This window comes from Manis pentadactyla, chromosome 2 (assembly GCF_030020395.1).
Source record: "Manis pentadactyla isolate mManPen7 chromosome 2, mManPen7.hap1, whole genome shotgun sequence".
NCBI lineage: Eukaryota > Metazoa > Chordata > Mammalia > Pholidota > Manidae > Manis > Manis pentadactyla.
Window position 1 is genome coordinate 11731636 of NC_080020.1, and position 27880 is coordinate 11759515.

Here is a 27880-nt window from a genome sequence, read left to right on the forward strand (position 1 = left end):
TGATACATGAAATGATTAGTAATAACCGTAACTTTGGTAAATGTCTGTGATCTTTTTATATGCTAGCAAACAATCTTCTAAAAGAATATACAGAAATTTGCTGGTAATATTTTGATGCATATATTCCATTAAACTATATTTGTTGCTATGGAGATCAGAGGTCCAACATAACTTAAAAGTATGTGATGTCATGACAACATCCTCAAGTGCATATAACTATGCTATGCACAGAAATTATTTATAATACCCTTTATTGTTTGCTGAACAATGAAATACTTGTTTGAAGTATACTTATTTCTGTGAAACTTTGATGTCCTTCTCTTGATGTTTTATTTTTCCTAGAAAAAAACTGTTTGTAATAAAAAGAACAAGTCCTTGTTTTATAGTCTCATGGCTTTTCTTGTTTTCTGTGGTTGTGTTTCAAAAAAAACACCTTATTGATATTTCCTAAAGAAAGATGTTTTCTTTGTAGAGATAACCATTCTTATGGAAGCTGTCTATTCTCCAGAATCTGTCATGCTAGGGAACAGCACACTGATAATTTCGGAATACAGCAGGGGTGGCAAATTGGTTTCATTTAAGGAGCCAATTCTGATGGAAACGTAAGGACTGCAGAGAGCTCCATTTTGAGAAAGACAGAGATTGGGCTGATCAGGACATGGCCATTATCAATCTGAGGTATCTGACGTAGGTGTGGAAGTGGAGAATGCTGGCATACTGGTCAAGTAAACAACAAGAACTTTTTATTCTAGGGGTGAAAATGTTCTAGGAGTCTTCATATGTTCACTAATATATCAAGAAAAAAATAGAGACTTGAGTCAACAGGAAAATTTGATTTTTGATAGCTCTATGAATAAAGGAGACTCGTCCACAAGAAATCACTGCCAGTGTTCTTTTCCAAGATTTGTCCAGAATTAATCTTTCACAAATGCTTAAAACAACATAACCTAGAGGCATACACGTACATATGAGATTCAAATAAGGGCAATAAAGTTTTTAATAGACATACAGTCGGTAATTTTTTTTTAATTGTTTTAATGAAGTCTTCTAAGGAGTTAAGTTACAAATAGAAATCTGGAAATCCACTGAATGACATCTGGCAGATGTCTTTATAATAGTTTTCACTTTTTCTTTAGAGCTATCAATGTATTATTTCTTACCTCTATACTAAATTTTACTCCAGTATTGCTGTTGAATACCTTTAAACTAAAGGAAAAATTATCAAATTCTAGTAAAGTTGTTTCTTGCCTTTTGTATAAATTTGAATAAGATGTATAGAATTCTTAACAAATTCTATCTGCTTCCTGATAAGAACATGAATGCTAATTGTAAAACCTAACTTCACTCTCCACAGTAAGCAGTTCAAGTACTACCCATTCACTCGTGTATTGATTGACTTAGGAGGCACTAAGGGACTAGAGTTCAACAAACAAATAGTTCCTTCCAGCAAAGCTGCCATAGTTTAGTCTGATGGGTGGGGTGAATTCAGCCAAGGAAGAGTTGCACAAAGGTGATGATATCTGACCTGACTGAAATGGGAAAGACCAGGAGCTAATCTAGAAGATGAGGAGCAGGAGACAGGGTACCTCAAGAATCCACTAGTGCCTTCTATCACATCAAACAACCACAGAGCTAGTCTGCACCCTCTGCGGGGTAGGGCAGGGGCGCTCAGTACAGTGTATCACGCACTGGCAGTATCGGAAATAGAGGTATGTTGACTAGTTCTTTCCTTATCTAAGAAGTCCTCTTTCAGGGAGAAGAGGAATTAGGTTGAGATGATTTATGACATAAGTTTGAAATAAGCATTAAATTTGTAAGAGTAAGTGTGCTAATAAAAGATGACATTTCCTTCCCATATGCCCTTCAAACTCTCCTCCAGGCCAGTCTACTAACTCTATTTGTTTCCATCTACTGTCTCTTAGGTAATACAAAATTAAATGAAATGGTTTTTCACCAAATTGTGAACATCATTATTGAATGTATTTCAAATAACAAATGATTCAGATTATTAAAGTTTAAAACAGATATCTTTTAAGCCAATGAACTTTGAGTTTTCAAGTTTCAAAATTCTTAAGCCGCCCATTTTAGGCAGTTGAGACACAGAATTCCAGTTTAAGTTAAACAATATCAATCTGTAATATAACCTCCTTTTTTCATTGACATAGAGATCATTTTCTTACTGTCGCAGAGACTAGCAGAGGCAATGTACATTTCCTTAACAATGGGACATGGGTGCACAGAACAGAAACCATATGCAATAGAAAACAAACTTAAATTTCTAGGCACAGGTATGTCCTATTCATGTATGCACATATTAATATATGTGTATTCTCTTACAGACAAAATTGTATTTTCCAAGTCTGACTCATTTAACTGTCTTTTTGTAAAATGGTAGTTTTATAACACAGTTTAAACAAAGGATCTAATGAAGAGTCAAGTAAGAAAGAAAAGATAAACTATATTGGACGACTAGAAACCTGAATAACATTAAGGAGATCAAATGTATCTTAAAGGAGAGGTTTTGAGGGGAAAAAATAGGATATCAAAGATCTTTTGGTTTCCATATTAATTCCAGTTTCATTCATTTATTATAAATTTAACCAATTTACAAAAAAAAAGTATAACTTGTTTTCCAATCTGAAAATCACTGTTACTCCAGATATTATTCTAAACAATGTTAACTTATTTATTTGGAATATATATAACGGTAATCACTGAGTAGTAACTGTTTTTCATCCTGTCTTCCCAAGTATTATTTTCTTGACAAATCTGGATGTTTATTACTTTTACTAACTATACTGTATTCCTCTACCAGCAGAGAGTTGGTTATAGTCCCCCTCCTAACACTACTTTTGGCACCAACCCTAATGATGCTACTGTTGATATTGTCTTTCTCCACCTCACCCCTCACAAAATCCTGACACACACACACACGCGCTAGGTTAATTTCCTTAGGATAAAGTTTCAAAAGTAGAATTATCAGATCAAATAACAATAGCTTTATTGTTCTAAAACTAGAATCTTGTGTTTTAAGTTTCAAAGGTAATACGTGCTCAATGGATATATGGAAAATGAAGAAAAGCACAAACATTTTGGATGATGACTGGAAACAAATCATCTATAATCTCCAAACAAATAGATAACCACTATAAACATTTCAGAGCATACGCTTTGTCTTTTTTTCTCCTTGAAAAATTAAAAAATGGCATCACACTAAATATATTGCTTGTACCCTCTTTCCTCATTATTATATCATGAAGATTTTTTTAATCTGAAGTTTCTGATATGAACTTTATGAATTGCATGGATTCATCATAATTTATATAACTCACCTAGTAAACATTTAGGTTGTTCCAAGTTCCTTAATAAAAGAAAAAAATGTCATGACAAACATTTCTGTATATAGCTCTGATAAATTCCTAAAAGTCAAATTGTTGGGTAAAGAGTATAAACATTTATAAGGTTTTTTAATAGTAACAGACTGCTTTTGAAAGGTTCAAGTATCAACTTTGCAAATTCAACATTTTTTAATAAAAATAATGTATTAGGTATGATAAAGCCAATCTGCAAAAACCAAAGCAATGTATGTCTATGTCTTATAGCTAGATCATAACATTTTGTAATTTTTATTAGCTTGATAATAGCAACTTCAATTTGGGTATCTTTTATTGATGTTCATGTGATGATTTACTCCTCTAAGTTTGTTTATTGAGAAGACTTTGGTTATTAAGCTTACAGATTCTTATCGAGTCTCTATATTCTAGTAGTAAAGGTATATTCAACTATTTTTACTATTTTTCTAATATATTGCTTTTCATTTGCTACCAGTTTGTTTCATATTCTGAACAAGTATATGTACTAGTGTTTTTATATTTCAGCTTACCTATCATATCTTTAGCGATAGCTGTCAAACAGTTAGGATATTACTTAGTTAAGTAATTTCCTTAAGCTGTAGCTGGAATAAATACCCTAAATTTTTTATACACATTTTATATCCTGTGATCCATGTGGGATTTAGCATAATTTTAAGACATAGTGACAAAAAAAATTTTATTACAGACAAGGAAATACTTCTCCCTAATGACACTAAAGAGCAATGACCCACACCCTTCTTAGTGTGAAATAACTTCTGGTTTATTACATATGTATATGCATATATATGTATACACACACACACACACACACACACACACACATATATAGAGTAAGTTTTCATGACAGCATGACTTTCAATTTTTGTTAATACTTTTGATAATTTTTAAAAAACCTTTTCTTCCTTCTAGTATATAATACACGGTCTTGTAGAAAAGTTAACTTTTTTCAAATACGATTAGGAAAATACAATCTGCTAACCAGATTTAACAATTTTTTGGTATACTTGGTGCATTTTTTGTTGATATTTTTCACACAGTATTTTATTTCCACTATTTTGTAGTCTGCTTTTTCTCTTAACATTGTAACAACTTTATTTAAACTTACCATAAAAATAATTTTAAATGATTCCACAATAGTTCATCTTTTCTCCACGTCATAATTAGCTCAATTATTTTTTAGTTGTTAGACACATACATTTTTTTTCGATTTGTCATTATTATCAATAATGCTGTGATGGCCTTTATACCATTTTTTATAATGTTCTTATCAGGGTTTGCTAAAAGTAGGATGGCTAGATCAAAAGGAATGAATATTTTTTAAAGCACTTGACGTAAGTCTTACTTTCTAGGTTGTAATTTGTCACAGCAGTTAGTGTTCATTCATTCAACATACTGAGAGCACATCATGTATCATGTACTATCCTTGGTATGTGACAGATGGTAGGTAACAAAGTAGACCTGGTCCCTCTCTGTAGGGAAGACAGACAATAGCAAAAGTAAAATACATACAAAATTACAAAGTGTAATAAATGCTAAGAGAGACAAAAAAAAAAAAGTATTCCATGAAAATAATGGACACTTACTATGACATAGGTGGTGAGGGAAGGAAAAATGGGGGATCTACTTTGGATAGGGAGGTGAGGGAAGGCCTCTCCCTAAGGTGACGTGTGCTGGGACCTGAAGGATGAGGTGGAAGGGTTCCTCATGCTTGTGCTGTACAACTGGGTGTGGGCAAAAGAAAAGCTTATAGGCAAAAGGAAAAGTAAAAAAGCTCTGAAATGGCAAATAGTTTGGTTTGTTCAAGAAGGCATCTGTGGGTAGAGCGTGATATACAGGGGATACGCATTTCCTGGCAGGAAATATAAGTACAAAGACAGGTGGAGACCAGATAATGCAGGGTCTGGTTTGCAGATAAAATGTCCTTTTTATCCATTAAATAAAAATTCAGTGAAGAGTTTTAAGCCACGAAGGGACAGTTTTGACAATAGCAACCTGTTAGTTATGCGCCTGGTCCTCTACACAGATTTTTAAATTCTCCCAATAACTCCATATTTACATATTGATATTTCAATTTATAGATGAGATGAACAAAGCCACCAAGGCCTCAGATGAACTGAGTTGGTCCACCATAACCATTTCATAGTGGCTTGTTGGCAGAACTAGGGTTCAAAAGAGGGCAGTTTGTGTCCATAGCCTAGTCCTTAACTCCTGCATTATGCTGCCAGTGCACAGCAACTGAGTGATATCACTCAATAGGAGAAAATGGTATCTCCTAAATATTATTGCATTACTTTGCTAGTGAAAATGAACTTTTAAAAACGTATGTTCAGACACATATACTATCCACATATTAACTGCTCTTACCATATGTGGTCTGACTTTTGGTTAGTCTCGGTGTTTTTCTTAACAACTTATATAATCTATTATTATTCCTTCTTTTTAACATGTTCCAAAAGTTTTTCTGATTTCTTAATTGCCTTTCAAACAACTGGTTTAAAGCTATGTATTTTGGTCTACTTTTATCATTTCAAAGAATTCTGACATTGGGATGTCTTGCAATTTTTAACTCAAAGAGTTTCTTTTGTACTTTCAAACTCTGAGCTAGTTGCCCCATTTATCAAAGGTTTTGCTTTCCACGGTCAACTGCCTACCATCTGGAAGCAGATGATCGTCCTTCTGATGTACCGTGAGAAGGTCAGTAGCTTAACACAATGCCTGTATCATTCACTTGACTTCATATCATCACATAGGCATTTTATCATCTCACATCAGAAGGATGAGTACAGTACAAGATTTTGAGAAAGACCACATTCACACAATTTTTATTGGAGTATATTGTTATAATTGTTATATTTTATTATTTATTATTGTTAATCCCTTACTGTGCCTAATTTATAAGTTAAACTTTATCATAGGAATGCATGTACAGGAAAAAACCCTATAGCACGTACAGGGTTTGGAACTCTCTGCGGTTTGAGGTATCTACTGGGGTTTTTAGAACACACACCCTGCAGATAAGGGGTACACTGTATCTTAAATAGCACATCTTTTGATTCATGATCTTATAGTTAAGAAAATATAATTCTATTTTTATTTCTAATTTTACTTTATTGTGTTCTGAGAGATTAATGTTAAGTTTGTGCCTCTGTGAATACTTATCATGTGTATCTTTATCTTCTAGGTCAACTGAATGTTTCCAAACATGCAATTTTTTGAGTAAATGTTTATTTTAAAAATATGTTCTTTTACACAGCCCAAACTGCCAAGCAAATCTATTGCATCACATTCTTTTTTTCTATAATTTTTGCTCATTCGTTATTTTTTAAATTTTGTCATCTGATAGCAAAATGGCAAGGTACATAATTATATAGTTCTATTTCTTTTTGTACAGTTGCCAAATTGAACAAACCAAACGTTCTTTGCTACAATTTAATCATTCTATTGTTATGAAATATGTTTCAATCTCCTGAAATAAAATATACTTTATCTGGTACTATACTTTTTTTCTATATTCAAAGAGACACACACTTTAGCCAATTGTTCTCAACATTTTTCTTGCACTAAACATTTGAGGAATATGATGGACTTCTTCAAAAGATGAGGAAGTACAGATAAGTGGTTAAGAGTAAGGCTGAAAAAAATCAGGGATGCCATCAGCTACTAGTTGTATGACCTTAACTTCCATGTCATTTATAAAACACCGACAAAACTAATGACAACCTAGTGTTGTTGCACAGATTAAATATGGCTAATGTACATAAACGGCTTAACATGATGCTTGATATAAAAGTCCTAAATATATTATAATGATAATTATAATGGCAGTTAACATTATAATCCAATTAATTTGTTAACAGTGATTAACAATTGTAGTGGTTATTAAGTAAAAACGTTCTGGGCTGGGAGTTACCGTGTGTGGATGGACAGTGCCCCCAAGATGATTTCCCTTTACCCACTTCTGAGATGCCCCTAATAGCTTTTGATCATCTTCTAGCTTTTAGTCACTCAAGCCTTTTATAAATTAAAATATTGTTGATTATTAGCAACAGCTTTAAAAAAGTTCAATAGAAATACACATTCCTGTAGAAAGTTAAAGTACACAAAAGTATAAAGAAAATGAAATTTACCTGAAATCTCACCTCATAGAGTTAAGTCATTACAAACATTCTGATGGACATAATTCCAGATTTCTCTAAATTTGTATTATTTACATTTACTATAAACATCTTATTAAGGTTATTTGGATTCCTATTTTTGTTCATTGTTGAGTATCAAACTTCTTCAAAAGTCACAATTTGACAAAATTTAATCATTTCTTATTCTTAATAAATGAATAGTGAACAAACAATAAATGCATAAGAACGATTGCATTTATCCTATTTTATTCTGCCTCCCCTATCATAGCTATTTAGATTATTTCTGGACCAGAACAGTTCCAGAACATTCTTAAAAACAGTTGGTGACAGAAGGTTTAGATGAGAACAACTGTTGATTTGGTATATAATTTGTCATGCCTAGAAATTTCCTCCTTTTCTCATTTTTAAAGAATTTCAATCAGCAATGATTAAATTTTGCCAAGTACTGAATTTTGACAAATTCAAAAGTAAAACAATTCAATTGTTTGATAAATTCAAATTCAAATGTAAAAACAGAAGTTTTACATTTATAACTATTGAAATGACCATAGTGTTATTCTCTCAGCACTATTAAAATGGTGCATTCTGTTAATAGGTTTCCAAACAGCAAAGCCTCCTCACATTCTTGAAATGAGCCTCACGTACTTAGAGCACAGTATTCTTTTCATGTCCGCTGGATCCTATTTGCTAACAATTTATTTAAGATATATGCATAAATATTTACATGGGACACTGGTCCAGGGTTGTATGCAGTATCTTTATCAGGTTTGTGTCAGTGTTATGCCTTCTGCCTAAAAAGTTATTAAGGAAACTTTCTTTTGCACTACTCTAGAACAGTTCATATAATGTAGGATTGATTACCTTTTGCTTGAAGGTTGAAAGGACTGTGAAACCATCTGCATCTGTTACAGTTTTTAGAGGTAATCCTATGACAAACATTTTCATTTCTTCCATAGTTACTGAACTATTTATTTTTTCTACCTTTTTTAGTGCCAATTATGGTAATCTGTATTTATTTTTAAATACTTATTTAATCCAGGGTATTGCAGAACACCAGAACAGTTCAATAACCACTAAAGACATTTAAATGGTGGTCAAAAATCATCCATCCCCCTTCAATGCACCACATTAGAGTTTTACAAATGACTTTTACCAATCTTTCAATAACAAATAATTCCTATATTATATAATCTACTCTACAGAGTAAAATCATTTTCTGAAGCTAATTTGATCATGATAACAAAACAACAAACACAGTATACAAATGTTAAGACTACTGAACAATCTCACTTGTGAACAGAGAGAATAAAATATTAGCAAAGGGAATACACTAGTGCTGGAAAAAAATCAAGAATAAGCAGGGTTGATCTTGCTAATGCACAGATGGTCCAACACTAAAAGCAAAATAAAACCTTTTAAATGTAAGCTACAATATTAACAGATTAAACAATAAGCCATATGATCATCTTAAAGGATGCAGAAAAAGCATGTGATAAAATCCATTCTTGATTTAGAAACAACTTAATAGATAAGGAGACATTTTTAACATGATAAAAGATACCTACCAAAATCCCAGAGTAAATATATATAATGGTGAAATGTAAGAGTTCTCATTAAAGACAAAATAATTGTCACTTCGGTTATTTGCTGCTGCACCAGGTGGCGTATAAATAAATCCTAGCCAATTACCATTACCCAATGACAAGGAAAAAATGCATTTCATAGATTCCAATTTTACTTTTCTTTTTAATTGTTAATATTTATGTAATCAGATTATGTCTGTCTTATAATCTCTGTGGTGTGACAGTCAAATTGGCAGCATGTTTTCTTTCATAAGTGATACATGAAAGCCGTAGCTTTCAGCTTTCGAATCTTTGTAGTTAAGACATGATATGATATGTTTAGGATGGGTTTTGAGTTACCAGTCTCACAGATGGGAAGCTATTGAGGAATTTTAGATAGGGAAATGATATGATGTGCATTACATTTTAGAGAGATCATTCTTATTGCTATGCAGATATTAGACCACATAAGCACAAGAATACAAATAGGGAAGATCACCTGGGAGTTTTTGCAGTAACAGAAATGATGAGAAACCATGAGGTAATGAGTATAAAAAATTCAACTGGGTAAACTAGGGGTGAGGTAACTGTAGGATAAATGAACATAAATTAATGAAATGAACAAGATGAGTCTGTGTAAATAGCAGTCCACCTGAAAATTCAAATCCATGTCCTGGTAGCAAGGAATTTTTGGAATCTCTGTTAGTTGGTTCCTAAGTTATAGGACTGATCCAGCGATACTGAGCTAAGAGAATTACAGGATCTCTGCCCAATTTGCCCTTCCTTTCATGGTTTACTCTCCCTGCAGCTTCTTTACCCTGAAAGTAGCTCTACAGTTTACTCTTCTTTGAGAAAAGACACAGGTCAGATAATTAGGATGAATGGCCGTTGTGCCATTTTCAAAGTTGAATTACAGGAGGTTCTTACTGTAGTTTCATCTGAGATACGTTTTGAATGTTGAATTGCTAAGAATCCATTTATTCACTCAGTAAATATTGTGCATCCAGTGAGTGCTATTCTGGGTACTAATGGTATAGCAGTAAATGAAATGGGTAGTTCCTGACTAAGGTACTTATATTCCTAGGTCAACCTGATGATGGATTGAAAGTAAAATGTACTTACTGAGCATTTATTATGTGCCAGACATAGTTCTAATACTTCAGATGAACTCCTTCAAAAAGACAAGTATATAAAGGTCTGGCCCCATTTGTAGATGAAGAAAGTAACACTTGGAGAGGTTAATCCTTCCAAAGGTTACATAATTAAATGGTGGAACCAAGATTTAAACAAACCTCAAGCCCACTCTAATAGGGGCATAATTTCCTCCCTGGGGAAGTTCACTGCGGATTCACTGAGACCGAGAAATAACAACAGAATGTTCTGGGGGTAAAAGGGTTTATATCCAGCTTTATTCTCCTGGAGATAGGTCGAGCACTAGAATCATGTCTGCACCCAACACTCTGCAGGTCCCTAATCCACATCCATCTCTGCCTCCACCCAGACCACTGGGCAGAGCTCTTTATATAAGGACTCAGTCAATAACAACGTATTGCCTATGATGTGGATGCAGTAGTCTAGCAGTAGGCCAATTACATCATCAAGTAGTTTAGGTTCAGGTGAGGATCCTGGCCATAGGAACTTCCATTTTGCCCACAATAACATAAGATCTCTTATTGCTCTCTAACAAATGAAACCCTTTCTCATTTTTCTTCTTAAGTTTTCCTTGTGTTATTCTTCATTTCTCCCTACCTTTTACCTACTTATGTTTAGATTCTCTTTCCCTCTTCACCATGAAGGCCCAGACAACATTTGATTTTACCAGATGGGAGAAAGATAAAAGGGTCAACCAAAAGAAGAGAGGGGCCAAAGGATGAGTGTCTTGAATTCCAAAGTTCTGACTCTACCTTCTAAGGCTTACAGGTATGTCAACTATAAGGCTACCTTAATAAGACAGAACAGCAGACACAGCTGAAAATGTCGAGCAGTGACAGGATGGTTATCTGTTCCAGGTATTACCAAGAATTACCATACTATTTAAGGGATGAGAATGGTTACTTCTAAGACGCCTTCCAACTTTATGGGCTATCAGTCTATGAAATTAGGGAAAACAAAAAAATGGTCTTCATTTCAAATGGTACCTAGTGTTTATATAAACAGATTTTTAAACTAATGAATTAAAAATGAACAGTCTATTGTCCACCTTTTGTATTTTTGTTAAATCAGCATCTTAAACTGTATGGACCTGAATTACAAGCAAATCTGTGATTCGATTTAAAAAGACTGGGAATTTAGAAAGTTGAAACTGTCTTAGCAATTCAGACATTTATATTATATATATTAGCACAGAGAGTTAGGAAACCCTAGACTATATATCTACTTTAAGTATTATATATGTGGCATGACATAAATCTGGGAAAATTGTACATAATAAAATATGGACGTAAGTAATTATAACAAACTAATACTGTATAAAGGAAAAGTAAATTCCAGATGTACTCATGGTAGGCAACTTTAAGAAATATACTTTCAGTAGCTAATTCAGTAACTATTGCTGATTTCATATCTAATTGTACCTGAGGCAACCTTTGGTTCTACTAAATCTAAAAAAACATTCCTATGTGTTGATTAGAACATTTACAGAAATTTCATAAAATCTTGAACTTTTAATGGTGAACTGACTTTGAAATAATGGCTAGCTGCATTGTGCTTACTTCTGTATGAAATAAACACTCTTTTCTGAGTATTTCTCATTTGCTTGTGCCCAATAAGGAGATACAGTTATCAAAATGAAAAACACTTAATGAAAGATATATGTGGCCATGGGCACCAGTGACTTAAAACAGGTTTAGATAACAATTTCACCTGAGATAAGAGAAAGCCTTATGTAATATATTATTTTTTTTAAGATTAGATTACTTCTGCGTATTTTCAGGAACCTGTAAAATCATATAGTCTTGACACTATTACTAGAAAATTAAAAGGGAATATAATTTTTTTTAATGCTTTTTAAGAGTTTAATTCAGAGAATTCTGTAACTTTTTTTGGAAAAAAATTTCTTGGTATTCTGACTACAGATGATAGTATTTCTCTTGCTAATGTAGAAGTCTTAAAAAAAAGTGGGAGGTTCACTATTAATATCATATTAAATAGTAACAGCCTATATCAGATGCAGGCAGGGGCCTGACAAATTCTTGTCCCTAATAATATGATTGAGAAATTTTTTAAACAAAACCTTCCTAAATCAGTACTGTTTTTGGAAACATACTGCTCTGGATGATACTAAATTTTGTTTATAAAAATGAAGCAGTTATGTAAGTGACATAAAGATGTATCACATCAATTATGTTAAAAATAGAGAAAAGATATATCTGACTTAAGATTCAGACAAGCCTCTACTTCTAGTCAACTTTCAGGATCACTCAAAAATGTTATCTTAAACTCTGAAAAAAAATTATGTGAGAGTATTTAGAATAACTTCTTAATTGGTGAGAAATTGGATTGAAAAGTTTCTAGCATTGTGCTGATAAAGTACCTGAAAAGCCTCATTCAGAATCTAAGGAAAAGTAGACAGGAAGCAATATGCAAAGCAAATAACATAACATTTTTATTATCAACTTGTAACCTGCCCATGAACATGTATGATATTTGCAGTTGTGCCATTTAGTAGAATTAAGTGAACCAATTTTTTTAAACTATCATTGATATACAGTCTTATGAGGGTTTCACATAAATAACACTATGGTTTCAACATTCACTCATATTATCAAGTTCTCACCCCCCTATTGTAGTCACTGTCTATCAGCAGAGTAAGATGCTACAGTCATCACTTGTCTTCTCCGTGCTGTACTGCCTTCCCCGTGACCTACCTATAATGTGGTTGAGAATTACACTGCCCTTTAATCCGCTTCTCCCTCCCTCCCCACCCACCTTCCCAATCTCCTCCCCATTGGTAACCACTAGACCCTTCTCAGTGTCTGTGAGTCTGCTGCTATTTTGTTCCTTCAGTTTTGTTTTGTACCACTTCTTATTTACTCATTCCTCTACTGATGGACACTTAGGTTGCTTCCATATCTTGGCTATTGTAAATACAGCAGTGATAACCATAGGGGTGCCTATGTCTTTTCGAATCAGGGATCTTGTTTTCTTTGGATAAATTTCTAGAAGTGGAATTACTGAGTCAAATGGAATTTCTATTTTTAATTTTTTGAGGAACCTCCATATTGCTTTCCATAACAGTTGAACCAATTTACATTCCCACTAACAGCAAAGGAGGGTTTCTCTTTCTCCACACCCTCACCAGCATTTGTTGTTTCTTGTCTTTTGGATGTTGGCCATCCTAACTGGTGTGAGGTGGTATCTCATTTTAATTTGCATTTCTGTGATGATTAGTGATATGGAGCATCTTTTCATGTGCCTGCTGGCCATCCGTATGTCTTCTTTGGAGAAGTGTCTGTTCAGATCCTCCACCCACTTTTTAATCAGCTTATTTTTTGAGTGTTGAGGAATGTAAGTTCTTTATGTATTTTGGATGTTAACACCCTTATTGGATAAATCATTTACGAATATATTCTCCCACACTGTAGGATGCCTGTTTGTTCTGTTGATGGTGTCCTTTGCTGTACAGAAGCTTTTTAGTTTGATGTAATCCTACTTGTTCATTTTTTGTTTCCCTTGCCTGAGGAGATGTATTTAGGAAAAAGTTGCTCATATTTATATTCAAGAGATTTTTGCTTAAGTTTTTTTCTAAGAGTTTTATGGTTTCATGACTTACATTCAGGTCTTTGATCCATTTCAAATTTACTTTTGTGTATGGATTTAGACAATAATCCAGTTTCATTCACTTACATGTAGCTGTCCAGTTTTCTCAACACCAGTTGTTGAAGAGCTGTCATTTCCCCACTGTATATCAATGGCTCCTTTATCATATATTAATTGACCATATATGGTTGGGTTTATATCTGGGCTCTCTATTCTGTTCCATTGATCTACCAGTCTTTTCTTGTGCCAGTACCAAATTGTTTTGATTACTGTGACTTTGTAGTAGAGTTTGAAGTTAGGGAGCATAACACCCCCAGCTTTGTTCTTCCTTCTCAGGATTGCTTTGGCTATTCAGGGTCTTTTGTGGTTCCTTATGAATTTTAGAACTATTTGTTCTAGTTTGCTGAAGAATGCTCTTGGTATTTTGATAGGAATTGCATTGAATCTGTAGATTGCTTTAGCCAGGATGACCATTTTGACAATAATAATTCTTTCTATCCATGAGCATTGGATAGATTTTCATTTATTTGTGTCTTCTTTCTCTCATGAGTGTCTTATAGTTTTAGAGTATAGGTCTTTCACCTCCTTGGTTAGGTTTACTCCTCGATATTTTATTCTTTTTGATCAATTGTAAATGGAATTGTTTTCTTGATTTCTCTTTTTGCTAGTTTGTTGTTAGTATATAGGAATGCAACAGATTTTTGTGTATTTTGTATCCTGCCACTTTTCTCAATTCAGTTATTAGTCCTAATAGTTTTTTGGCAGTCTTCAGGGTTTTCTATGTATAATATCATGTCATCTGCAAACAGTGACAGTTTGACTTCTTCCTTACCAATCTGGATGCTTTTTATTTCTTTGTGTTGTCTGATTGCTGTGGCTAGGACCTCCAGTAGTATGTTGAATAAAAGTGGTGAAAGTAGGCATCCTTGACTTTCTCCCAGTTTTTGAGGAAAAGTGTTCAGCTTTTCATTGTTAAATATGATGTTGAGGTACTTACCCTCTATATCCATTTTGTTTAGAGTTTTTATCATGAATGGATGGTGACTTTTGTCATATCTGTCTAGCATCTATTGAGATGATCATGTGATTTTTGTCCTTTTTATTGATGTGGTGTATGACATTGACTGGTTTTCAAATATTGTACCATTCTTGCATTCCTGGAATAGATTCCACTTGATCATGATGGATGTTCTTTTTGATGTATTTTTAAATTCAGTTTGCTAACATTTTGTTGAAGATTTTTGCATTTCTGTTCATCAGGGATATTAGTCTGTAATTTTCTTTTTTTTGTGGTGTCTTTGTCTGGTTTTGGTATTAGAGTGATGCTGGTAGCCTCATCTAATGAGTTTGGAAGTATTCCCTCCTCTTCTACTTTTTGGAATATTTTAAGAAGGATGGGTATTAACTCTTCTTTAAATGTTCGATAAAATTCAGCCAAGAAGCCATATGAACCAGGCATTTTGTTCCCAGGTAGTTTTTTTATTACCACTTCAATTTCATTGCTGGTAATTGATCTTTTCAGATTTTCTGTTTCTTCCTGGGTCAGTCTTGGAAGGCTGTATTTTTCTAGAAAGTTGTCTATTTCTTCTAGGTTATCCAGTTTGTTAGCATATAATTTTTCATAGTTTCTCTAATAATTCTTTGTATTCTGTGGTGTCCATACTGATTTTTCCTTTCTCATTTCTGATTCTGTTTATGTGTGTAGACTCTCTTTTTTCCTTGATAAGTCTGACTAAGGGTTTATCTATTTTATTTTCTCAAAGAACCAGTTCCTGGTTTCATTGATTCTTTCTATTGTTTTATTCTTCTCAATTTTATTTATTTCTTCTCTGATCTTTATTATGTCCTTCCTTCTACTGACTTTGGGCCTCCTTTGTTCTCCTTTTTCTAGTTTCATTGATTGTGAGTTTAAACTGTTCATTTGGGATTGTTCTTCGTTCTAGAGGCAAGCCTGTATTGCAATATACTTTCCTCTTAGAATTGCCTTCGCTGCATCCCACAGGTTTTAGGCTGTTGAGTTGTTTTCACTTGTTTCCATATATTGCTTGATCTCTGCTTCAATTTATCACTGATCCATTGATTATTTAGAAGCATTTTGTTAAGACTCCATGTGTTTGTGGGCTTTTTTGTTTTCTTCGCATAATTTATTTCTTGTTTCATACCTTTGTGGTATGAGAAGCTGGTTGGCACAATTTCAATCTTTCTGAATTTCCTGAGGCTCTTTTTGTGTCCTAGTACGTGATCTAGTCTGGAAAATATTCCATGTACACTTGAGAAGAATGTGTATCCTGCTGCTCTTGGGTGTAGTGTTCTGTTATTGTCTGTTAGGTCCATCTGTTCTAATGTACTGTTCAGTGCCTGTCTCCTTACTTATGTTCTGTCTGGTTGATCTGTCTTTTGGTGTGAGTGGTGTGTTAAAGTCTCCTAAGATGAATGAGTTGCATTCTATTTTCCCCTTTATTCTGTTAGTATTTGTTTCACATATTTAGGTGCTCCTATATTGGTGAATAGATAATTACAATGGTTATATCCACTTGCTGGATTGAACTCTTTTTTATCATTATGTAATGTCCCCTTTGTCTCTTGTTACTTTGTTTTGAAATCTATTTTGTCTGATGTAAGTACTGCTACTCCTGCTTTTTTTGTCCCAATTATTTGCATGAAATACCTTTTCCATCCCTCTACTTTTAGTCTGTGTATGTCTTTGGGTTTCAAATGAGTCTCTCATAGGCAGCATATAGATGGGTCTTGTTTTTTTTTAAAATATATTTTGCAACTCTATGTCTTTTGATTGGTGCATTCAGTCCATTTGCATTTATGGCGATTATTGATAGATACATACTTGCCACTGTGGGCTTTAGAATTGTGGTTACCAAAGGTTCAAAGATAGCTTCCTGACTATCCAACAGTCTACCTTAAATCACTTATTACTCTATTTCAAACACAATTCAAAGGTTGTTTTTTTTCTTTCCTCCCCTTCTTCTTCTTCTTCTTCCTCCTCCACCCTATATATTAGGTGTCTAACATATAGATAGTAGTAGTTGAGTAGTTTGTGAGTAATTGGTTTTTCCATATTTGCTTAGTAATTAATTGGTGTACTACCTTTACTGTGGGTTTATTTTCTATGGTGACAGCTATTTAGCCTTAGGAGAATTTCCATCTAGAGCAGATCTCTTTAAGAGATCCTGTAGAAACAGTTTAGTGGTGGTGAATTCCCTCAAGTTTTGCTTATCTGGAAACTGTTTAATCTCTGCTTCAAATTTAAATGATAATCCTGCCAGGTAGAGTATTCTTGGTTGGAGGCCCTTCTGTTTCATTACATTAAATACATCATGCCACTCCCTTCTGGCTTGTAAAGTTTCTGCTGAGAAGTCTGCTGATAGCCTGATGGGGTTTCCTTTATAAGTGATCTTTTTTCTCTTTCTGACTGCTTTCAGTACTCTCTTCTTGTCCCTGCTTTTGAAATTTTAATTTTAATTATATTTCTTGGTGTTGTCTTCCTAGGGTTCCTTTTGTTAGGTGATCTTCATGCTTCCATGACTTAAGGGTCTATTTCCTTTCCCAGATTGGGCAAGTTTTCAACAATTACTTCCTCAAAGAGATTTTCTATCCCTTTGTCTCTCTTTTCCTTTTGGTACCCCTATGATGCTAATATTGTTCTGTTTGGATCGGTCACAGAACTCTCTTATTATTCTTTCATGACTACAGATCCTTTTTTCTCTCTGTTCCTCAGCTTCTTTGTTTTCCTGTTCTCTAATTTCTATTTCATTTACCATCTCCTCTATACCATCTAATATACTTTTAAATCCCTCCATTGTAAGTTCATTTCTATACTGTGTTCTTCAGCTCTGAATGTTTTTTTTTCTGGATTTCTCTTTGTTGACATCCTCCCTAAGATCTTGACTACTTTTCCGTAAATCTGTGAGCATGTTTATCTTTTATTTTGAAATCTTTAGTTGGAAGATTGATTATTTCAGTTTCACTAAGCCCTCTTTCTGGTGTTTTTTTCTTATATTTTTGTTTGGACCAAATTCCTCTGCCTCTTCATTTTTTGTGTTTCTTATGTGATAATAGATCTGTGTAGGATGTGCTCTCTAGTGCCTAGAAGCTCAATTTCCTGTGCAGGAGCCCCAGCTGTTGGCATGCAGTGGGTGTGGCACCTTTCTGCCTTGCTTGTGCTGTGATTTCAGGCGAGCTGTGTGGACCATCAGCTGATTGCAGGAGTGGGGAGAAAAATCTCTCGAGCTGTCATGGGTAGAGCCACCCTCCCTCCAGCCTGCTGTGACGGTGGCAGCTGCAGGTCAACAGGACTGGCGCCTGCTGGGAGGAAAGCACTCCAAGGGCTGGCTGCATGCACATATGCAGGGAAGCACATTGGTGCTGTGGGGTGGAGCTGCTGTGGGCAGAGCTGCCCTCTGTCTGGCCTGCTACAATGGTGCGGGTCACTAGCAAACAGGACCGATGCCTGCTGGGAGGAAAGAACTTCCGGGGCTGGCTTCTGCATACAGCTCCCCAGCTAGCCCAAAACAGAGCTAAGAAGGCTGGGCGTTCTTCCTCTGCCTATCCAGGATCAAAGTTTGATTTCAGTATTGGCCATAAGTCACCACTTGGAGCCTCTGGGATGTTGCCTGTGAAGGTGATAGAGCATCTGAAGCTCCTCAAAGCTCCCACCTGTTGGGCCGAGAGCAGGCTGGGGAGGTATTGTTCACCTGATCTTTCTCCTAAACATAGAGCACTGTTCAATCCTTGCCCCTCTGCCACTCCTCTCACTGCTGGGAAGTCTTTCAAACTGCCCACTCTGCTTTCTTTCTCAGGGGGGCCAGCAGAGCATGCCTGTTCTCTGCAAGTGGCTGGGATCTCAACCTCCCCAAGTGTTTCGCCCATCTCTGTTGTCCAGCCCCACCAATCACCAGGGCACCATGCAATGTGGGCTTGTGTTCCTGGAGCAGGTCTCCAGGGCCAGGTGTTCAGTGGTCCCGGGCTTCTATTCCCTCCCAGCTCTATTCCTCTTCCTCCCACCTGTGGGCTGGGGTTGGGGAACGACGTGGGTTCTGCCAAATCATGGCTTTGGCACTTTACCCTTTTCTGTAGGGTCTTCTCTTCGTCCCCAGGTCTAGGCAGTTGGTTCTGCAGTCTTCAGGTATTTTCCAGGCCTAGTTGTATTTTCTACATTTTCATGTTCCATGTGATTTTGGGAGGAGGTTTTTGCCTTACCTTCCTACACCACCATCTTTTCCCCAGAACCCCAAGTGGACCACTTTTTCATTTTTTACAGATAACAACATGCAGTCCACTGGATATGCTCAATATCAATACTAAAATTAAGCCAATGTAGCATTTATCAAGAAACCAAATGATTGTTTATGAAAACAATCAAGTACTTTCAAGAAGGAAAACTGTCCAAATGGTCATTTAAGTAAACATACTTCAGAAAAGGCACAATGTTCACAATATTAACTAAAATTAAGGTGAACCTCATTTAAGTTTTCTTTATTCAGCTATTATCAATAAAATCCATATTTTATCCTCAAGCTTAATTTTAGGGATATAACCTTATATATTTTGTTAGCTATATACACAACTATCAAACAAGAAAACTAGAGTAAACCCTTGGAGTTCTCAACAAATGAAGCGAATCTCAAGTAATAATGGCTAAACCTGACAATGACAAAGCATTTTTCTTCCAAAAGGGTCTGCTTTAAAGAAACAGGCTGAATATATTCATAACACCCATTTCAAGGAAGCTAAAGCACAAAAAATAGCTAGAGAAGAAGAAAAATAGAACAGAGACCAAGAATGCAGAATCCTTTCTTTCCAACCCAACTGTTCAATTATTCTGAGGATCTGCCTCTTTCAGTAAATAGATGATCTTAGGGTCCCTTCTGCTCTTTTTTTTTAAAGGTCCCCTGTTTCGGGCCAGAAAGTAAAAATATGAGGCTTTTAAAAACTAGCAATCATCCTTTAACAAACATAAAATACACTAAACAACACTGAATATTGTGTATGAAGTTTAATAACATGAAAAATATACATTTTCCTTAGTTTACTGTGCAGATTAAACATTTTCTATCTGATTAGGACAATAATACACATGTTAACTGCAAACTATTCACAGAACGTAGAATGCTATTAAAGGAAGAAAGTGAAACTTGAGTTCTCCCACCCATTTATAAACCCTACTTAGAAAAATGTATTCCCTAAATGGTGCTGCTATTCAAAACAATTTTATTATCAATGTCAAGAAGTTTGCACAGAACATTAAAAAATGTATAATATGGGGCTGAGTTTTTTCCAAAGATTTGAGTTAGTTTTTCTTCTTTTCCTAACCACATCAAACACCTTCAGGAAAAGAGTCTAGTGTAGTGGCTTTCAAATCTTTTTAAACACAACCTACGAAAGAAAATCATTCCATATTATAGGACCACATTCATATGTAAACATATAATGAAACAAAAGCTTTATGAAATAATAATTGGTCTTATTATATATGAACTCTGATATTTCCTCTATTCTATTAAAAAAATTAAAAACAAAACAAAAAAGCTGGTTGTGTTGTGTGATTTCTTTACAACCTGCAATTTTTAAAAAATCACTAACCTAGAGGGAAAAAAATCCCTAAATTCAGTGATATGGTTTTGTTAGTTTTCCAAGTAACCAAAATCAAATTATTTAACCTCTGCTTCTCAGTTTTTCCACTTACTAGTCACAGAGTTCAGCAGACAGTAAGAAAATGCACCTCATACAAACCATAGCACCAGGAGCAAAAATTAATAAGTAAAACTAATAAACCAATCTTCCCTCAAATAAGAAGAACCAGACCCAAATACCTCAATAATTCACCATGCAACCATCAATACATAGTAAGATGTCTTGATAAAGTAGGCCACACGAAACTGAGTTTCAGTCAATGGCTCACTCCAAGATTTTGATCTTATTTAATGGTTGCTAGGAAACCAACTTATCCTTCAAGGATAGCTGATGCCCCATCAAGTGATTCCAAGTTACCTAGTATAATTAAAACAAACTGCAGGTCAGCAGCACTATCAGATTGTGTTTTGTAAAAAATACATCAGATTAAAGCTTTGAAATAGTTTGAGCACTTTTAAATATGTTTATGCAGTGGCCTACTGGGCTGTTTCACATCACGTACTACTCAGGAGCAAAACCCCACCAGGACACTCCTAAAGGAAATCTCTGTGGAGATTTGTTTTCTAGGAAATCTTACTATGGCATAAAAAACTATTCTGAATTGGTTTAGGGCAGAAGTGACCAACTAGCAGACAGTTGCAATACTCCCCAAAACCTCCAAATTTCATATACGGTCTTGTAATTGAGCTTAGAAGGAAAAAAACTATGATGAAAAATGATATTATAGTGTATCTCACTTAACATCATACTCTGCCAGGGGCAACAGGATGAAAATTCAAACCTGTAAGTTTGTTCCAAGTCAACTACTAGTACAAAACCATGAAGGTAATCATTACGTTTTGGATACCAGGTTTTTTAAAAGTAGAACATATTAATGACTATATAAAAAGTTGATATATACTTACCAAAAATCAGTGACAAATAGGCCAGTCATATCAACTACTGCTTTACATTCTGTAAGTTCCTTAAGAAATATTTCGAAAGCCCAATTCTTTACTACTTAAAGTCTGATTTAAGTGTAAACCATTTCTATGGTCTGTCTGCTATGACTATACAAATATTTTCAACAAAAGCATAAAATTCAGCCAACACTGAGTACATTCAAAAACTAAAAATGAACAACTCTTAGCTAGAAATTAAAGCACTTAACACTGTGATTAGTAATGAACTGGTCAGTTACATGAAGTATAAAAGTGAAATGTAAGAGCTGCAAGTTCAGAAAATCTGATATGTTTAGGAGAAGGTAGGTTCTGCCTCCTTATCTACAATCAAAGAATAATTCACACAGGTGCTTTTTGTGGAAAGTATTTATACTGTCATATCAGACAGACTTTAAGATGTTTTCTTAAAAAAGTGAGGATGTAAATAAACTATTATGGAGATGTCCTAATCTTAAGATTAAAGGAAAAAAATCAGAAGAAGCAAATGACAAAGAGAACATCAGAACAAACAGGCAAAGGGTCAGGAAGCGGGCTTCACTAAGCGCAACAAAAATACTGGCTGGAGGAAGAGAGCGGTGAAAGAGACCGACAGGCCACGGCTGGCTCCGCTGAATAGTGTTTGAACTGGCTGATAAGAGCCGAGTTCTTTTATACAGGAAAAGGGAGACTGATGACAGGATTTGAAATGTAGCAAAAGTAGAAAAGTGAAGTTTTTCTGCACGGTTCCACTGCAGTGAATCACCACAGAGATAAGAGGGTAGCGAAAAGAAGAAACATAACAGAGTATGTACGTACACTGTAGATACGGAGAAGCATCAGGTAGTATTAGAAATGACCTATAGAGAATAAGCCACTTTGTTTCTGTTACAAAGAAGCTGGTTCATTCATTCAACAAATATACATAATATCATATATACATGTGTATTTTGCTAGGCATTGGGAGGGATACAAACATACAATCTTTGCCTTCAGGAATTTATAATCCAGAGAATGTATTACCAAAACTAGTAAGTTCCCCATGGGTAGTTCAAAATTAACTACTACAGGATTTCAGATGTAAACAGTCTCCCTTCCAGGGTGACTCGGGTAGAGGTGGGGGGTAGCAGGATCAGAGTTCTTAAAGGATGAATAGAATTTCATAGGCTGGAGATGAAGGGAGGATAGGATTCAAGTGGGCAGAACAACCTGTGGGTTGGCTGGAAAATACGTACAAGGAGTGAGATAGAAGAACGGAAAGAAGATTGCAGTCAGACTATAGCGATATTAGTCTTCAATTAACAAATATGAGTATGTCTATATTTGAGAGTGCTTTTCAAATTTTTAATCTATTGTAAAGTTTCCTAGCAAAAGGAATCTGACTTTGAAATCAGTTTCACAACTGCAGAAGAAAACCATTCCTTAACGTAGAAAGTGAAAAAAAAAAAAAACCCAGTTCTACTGAAAGAGGCCAGATAGGCAAAGAGTGAACTAGCTGGATGTCCTCAAAATGGTCACAACAGAGGCACTGCTAGTGAAAACTCATTTTCTTGCCAATGTACTTTAACCCAATCCAGGAAGACTAGCTTTTCAGAGAAGAGTTCAGACACTATTGCTAAATCAAACTTTGGCTTCTACACAAGAAGTATCAAATATGACTTTGGTGCCTCACATCTTTTAATTTAAATGAGCCCAGAAAAAAACACCAAACTCAATCCAATCAAGCCAGTGGACTTCAAACCTTACCTTATATTGAGTCACTAAACACTACTATTTCACACTTAGTTCCTCTTTATAGTACTAAGTAAAAAATCTTAATACTCCATTTTAATATAAGCAGACAACTGAAGGGGAGAAACCCTGAAATAAGTTGTCCCACATTATTTCAACTTGTGCCTCTGTTTACTCATTTGAATAGGGTAGTTATTTTATGTGTCAATGTGATTGAGCCACAGTGCCCAGATATTTATCAAACATTATTCTGGATGTTTCTGAAACAGTACTTTTGGATAAGATTAACATTTAAATTGGTGGCCTCTGAGTAAAGCAGACTACTCTACATAAAATGTGTGGGCCTCATCCAATCAGTTGAAGGCCTTAAAAGAGCAAAGATTCACCTCCCTTGAGCAAGAAGACATTCTGCCAGCAGACAGCCTTTGGACTCAATTGCAACTCTTCCCTTGGGTCTCCAGCCTGCTAGCCTACCTGCAAAATTTGGACAAAGCCTCTACAACTGCCTGAACGAATTCCTTAAAATCAATCAATCTCATTCTGTGTGTGTGTGTGTGTGTCCCACACACACGCATTCTATTGCTCTGGAGAACTCTAATATGTATGGTAATGCCAGAACTGTGGACTGTTAGTCAAAATATTTTCATTTCTTAAAGAGAGGAGAATAAAAGAAGAAAGGGAGAAGGGGTAGAGTAGTCAAAGGAAAAAACAAAACTAACTTAAAACACATGCCTTTGTTTTTATTTACTGCTTCTTATAACAAACAGATTAAGTATTAAGCAAACCAATTTACACATAAATTTAAAAGTATGGCATGGGTTAATAATTTCACAAAAATAAATATTGCAGGTGTTTCCTTTCTTGCCCATTCTCTACTAAGGGTAAAAATATACCCTTATTACCACCTTCAGCCCAACAAGACTTCCAGAATTATTAAATCTCTACTTCCCATTAAGGATGACAGACCCCAATTACTCATCTGCTACTATGTAAGGATTAATAGTGACAAAATTAATCTTTATTTATTAAATAGAACTATTAACTGTTAAAGTTCAACTATACATATCAAACAAAGGACTTCATAACTCTACCATCTCACCTAGTACTTCTATTAAAAATAAAACCAATTTTATTGAAGGACAACTTCAATAATTTTCTGGGGTATTATTAAAATGGTATTTTTAGTGAGTTGTGCCAATTATCCACCTTACTCTGAAGTTTCTTGTGGCAAGACAGCAACTTAAACATTTGGTCCAATTCATAAATTATAAATTTATGGAGATCTGTTAAGGTCAATATTGCCATATTTCATCTAACCTTACTGAAAAGGAGCAAAGAACATAATTATTAATCATATTTGTTCCTATAGGGTAAATAGCTCATCTGCAAATAAAAAATATTTGAGAAGGGGTTAAAAAAAGTCACATTATACAGCTTCTGAATAATGTTCTTCAGAGTAAATAGTTTATTTCCATATATGTTAGTACCTTATATAGCTGTCAGTAGAGACCTTTGAGACATCAAAACTCCAAAATTTAGTTTTCGGTTGCCAGAAAGGTGGCATTTTTAACATACTACAATAATGACTTTTTCCTTCAAGAACTGAAAACTAGTTCAAAAGGTAGTCACCGGAACCCGTAAGATCCAGACTAGGGGTAGAGGGTATCATTTTAATGACATAATGGTTCACTGGGCCTCTGTGTGCCTGCAATGTGCAGAAGGGTGAGATGTTTAGAGAAAGCACAAAGAAGTCATAAACAGACAGTACAGGAAATTGCACTTCAGAAGGGAAATCAAAGGAGGTAGCAGTAGACAACAATAGACTAGAGCTTGGAAAATATTTTGGATAAACATACTACTAAACAGACAGCAGTGGTATATCAAGAGCAGTAGAGGAGTGGGAGTGGTTTGCCTCAGTGAACAAGAATATTTTATCACCAACATTGTTCAGAATTGCCAGTATATGGTGACAATAAAAAGTCACTACTTTCAGTGCCTTTCATTACTAGTTTTAAATCCCCTATGGACAGTGCGTGCCTTTGCTGCCTGCATCTAGGGTGCACTGCTCCCACCCCCCACCCAACTCGGTGTACCACTGACAGAGATTCTGCAGTGATCTGTTCTACATTATTTCTATGTCAAAGAGAACTTGTTTAAGCGGCATCAACAGAAAGAACATTCCCAAAAGAGAGATCACAGAAATTATATTGCAGAACTATTTTTGCTATTGCAGTTAATACTACTGTAAGGGTTCAAGTATATTATACATTAACATAAAAACAAATACTTGAAACTTAAAAACTTAAAATTTTTGAAAATCAGTTTGTATTTATCCACTAAACATACATATTTTAATGATGAAAAATAATTTACAATAAAAAGAAAATGTAGCATTATCTTAGCATAATTAACTCTAGGGGAAAATGTCCTTTAGCCAGATTTCATTATTTTAGAGATCATTAAGGTCAGTAGCTCAAAAGTAGTAATAGCTGTTCCCTAAGTTGACTCCACCTCTAAATCCTGAAATTTATTTTCAGCTTCATAAAGAGCCAAAGAATTTGTCTTATTTCTGTTCTATAAATCCATTGCTTATAAATTAAATATTGTAATTCTATTACAAATAAAGTTTGCGTAAGGAAATAAGTACATTCAACCAAGTTTCTGATCTGTTGTTAGACCCAGTCTAAATGCTTTCTAGGTATGAGAAATGGAGATATAACTACCATTTCAAGGATATTTACTGAAGATAGATGAAAGAACTAGAAACTATGACACTGGAGCATGTGACTTGAAGGCCAGAGACTGAATGCATTAAATACAGAGCAGCTTGGGATAAAAGCTGCATGAGGGGCAGATCAGCTCCACCTCAGAGCCTGGAGGGTGTTGCCCCACTATGTACACATGTAATAAGAGAAACAAATCATCATTTCCAGCATTGTTTCTAATTGTTTGAAATGAAGGCACTGTTATAACCTTACTACAGCTACTACGTTAACAAAGAAAAGAACAAAAGCACATGTCATTATGCAATAAGAAAAAGGAATCTGAGATTTAAATAATTTAAATCTATGAAGATTTAATGAGCAATGCACAATTTAATGAGCAATTGATGTTAGATGGGTTTTTAAAAAGGCATAAACTATTCTGCCATGTAAAATAAAAATAAGAAAGCTAATTTCTGAAGTTCCTAAATTCTTAAAAATGTAATGTACTCAATTGTGATTAATAAAGATTACTGGCCCAAAGACTGCTACTGACATAGTGGGTTTAAAAAATGAGCACGCTGAATTAACATCTCCTCTTCTAACATGTTAACTTAGTATATAGTAGACTCCCAAGTTTTATTTTCAAGTCATTCATAAATATATCAATTTCTAGAGTTTGCCTGGCATGTAATAATCAAAATAAAGCAAGTCAATGCTTTATTTACAGACTTAAAAGAAAACAAATGCACTCTCTTTAACCTCTTTAGTAAACACCAGTTAGTGTATGTCAGAGAAGCAAGATTCATTACATATAAAGCCCAAGGCTAGGCTACATTTTGAGGTTGTAGCACCCCAAATCCCTCTATAAGGTTCTCAGGCCTATATAGCACTGATACCTACAGACACCTACATATACCATCCAACTATAAATGCATCTTTCTAACTTAAACCTAACTACATATCAACTTACCAAATCCCTGTGCAACACCCAGTTAGCATGCAGGTAGTGAATCCCATCTAGGATCTGATATAATAGTGACTTCACCATTCCCCGAGGTAACTGAACTGGCTTCTTGTTTGCTTTAGAAGCTCTGTGAAACTTGATTATATGCTGGAAGAAAGAAAAATATCACCAGAAGCTTAAAAAAAGAAAAGAGGGAAAGATAATTGATGTATAATATTTTCCTAACAGAAAAAGAAATACTCAGGGATTCCCACAGATATTGAAAATGTAATTTCACATTCTGCTGGATAATATAAATAAGTTAAAGTTTCTTAATAACGAGTTAAAATTTCATTTCCTAAGTATACGACAGTGTCTCAGAAAATAAACGATTACAACACAGAAGCAGAAAGTAATGTGACTTTATTTTTAGAATATAATTAAAATTACTTTCAGAGTATACTTGGCTCCTGTTTACATAGTGGAAGTTTTCAAGAACAGAAATTTTTTGCTCTATAGGGATTAAATGAAAAAAAATGTCAAGAGCTACTGCTAGCTGACTGACAGCACAGATGTGGTACCTATTTATGATATAAGGGTTATAAAGAAATAGGGAAATATGTCATTAAAATACATGAGCACAAAGAAATAACATAAATGATCAGTTTACACTGGAAATACTTAGAAATATGAAAAATTCAGATGAGGAAAAAAAACAGCCTTGTATGATCCATCAAAGCTTTCTAGGTGTAGTGTTAGTGCACATCCAGTAAAACACAATGTGACTTTATAAACAGAAAAATCACTTCATAAACAAATGTACCTCAACAGAAACAAGATCCAATGTTTCGAACTCTCATGACAGGTTTCTTCATTTTAATTAAAGTACTTACACTGCAAGAACATCTCAAAGGCATATGCCTGGTACCTAATATGCACAAGAGCAGACTCTTGACCAGTATTTGTGAGTGAATATTAAGCATATTTTTAAATCAGTAAACATAATTAAAACAGAAGTGAGATATTTAATATTATAGGTTAACATGTTCACTTCCTATTTGCTTATAATATAGAAAGTAGAATATAGATAGAAAAAGAAAACTAAT

The 27880-nt window shown here is 34.6% G+C and overlaps 1 protein-coding gene across 5 annotated transcripts in view; it reads right to left on the reverse strand.

The window, feature by feature from the left end:
* The window catches only part of CDK8 (cyclin dependent kinase 8), a 107779-nt gene that overhangs the window by 24023 nt on the left and 55876 nt on the right, over positions 1-27880 (reverse strand). For 2 of the 5 annotated variants that reach the window (XM_036917376.2, XM_036917375.2), the window contains exon 4: positions 26802-26942. The exons of 2 other annotated variants lie outside the window; for them this stretch is intronic. In XM_036917376.2, coding sequence (XP_036773271.1) covers positions 26802-26942 — 141 coding nt within the window. Of the gene's footprint in view, positions 1-26801; positions 26943-27880 lie in introns of those variants that run through there. One more of the 5 variants, XM_036917378.2, reaches the window with a different exon arrangement.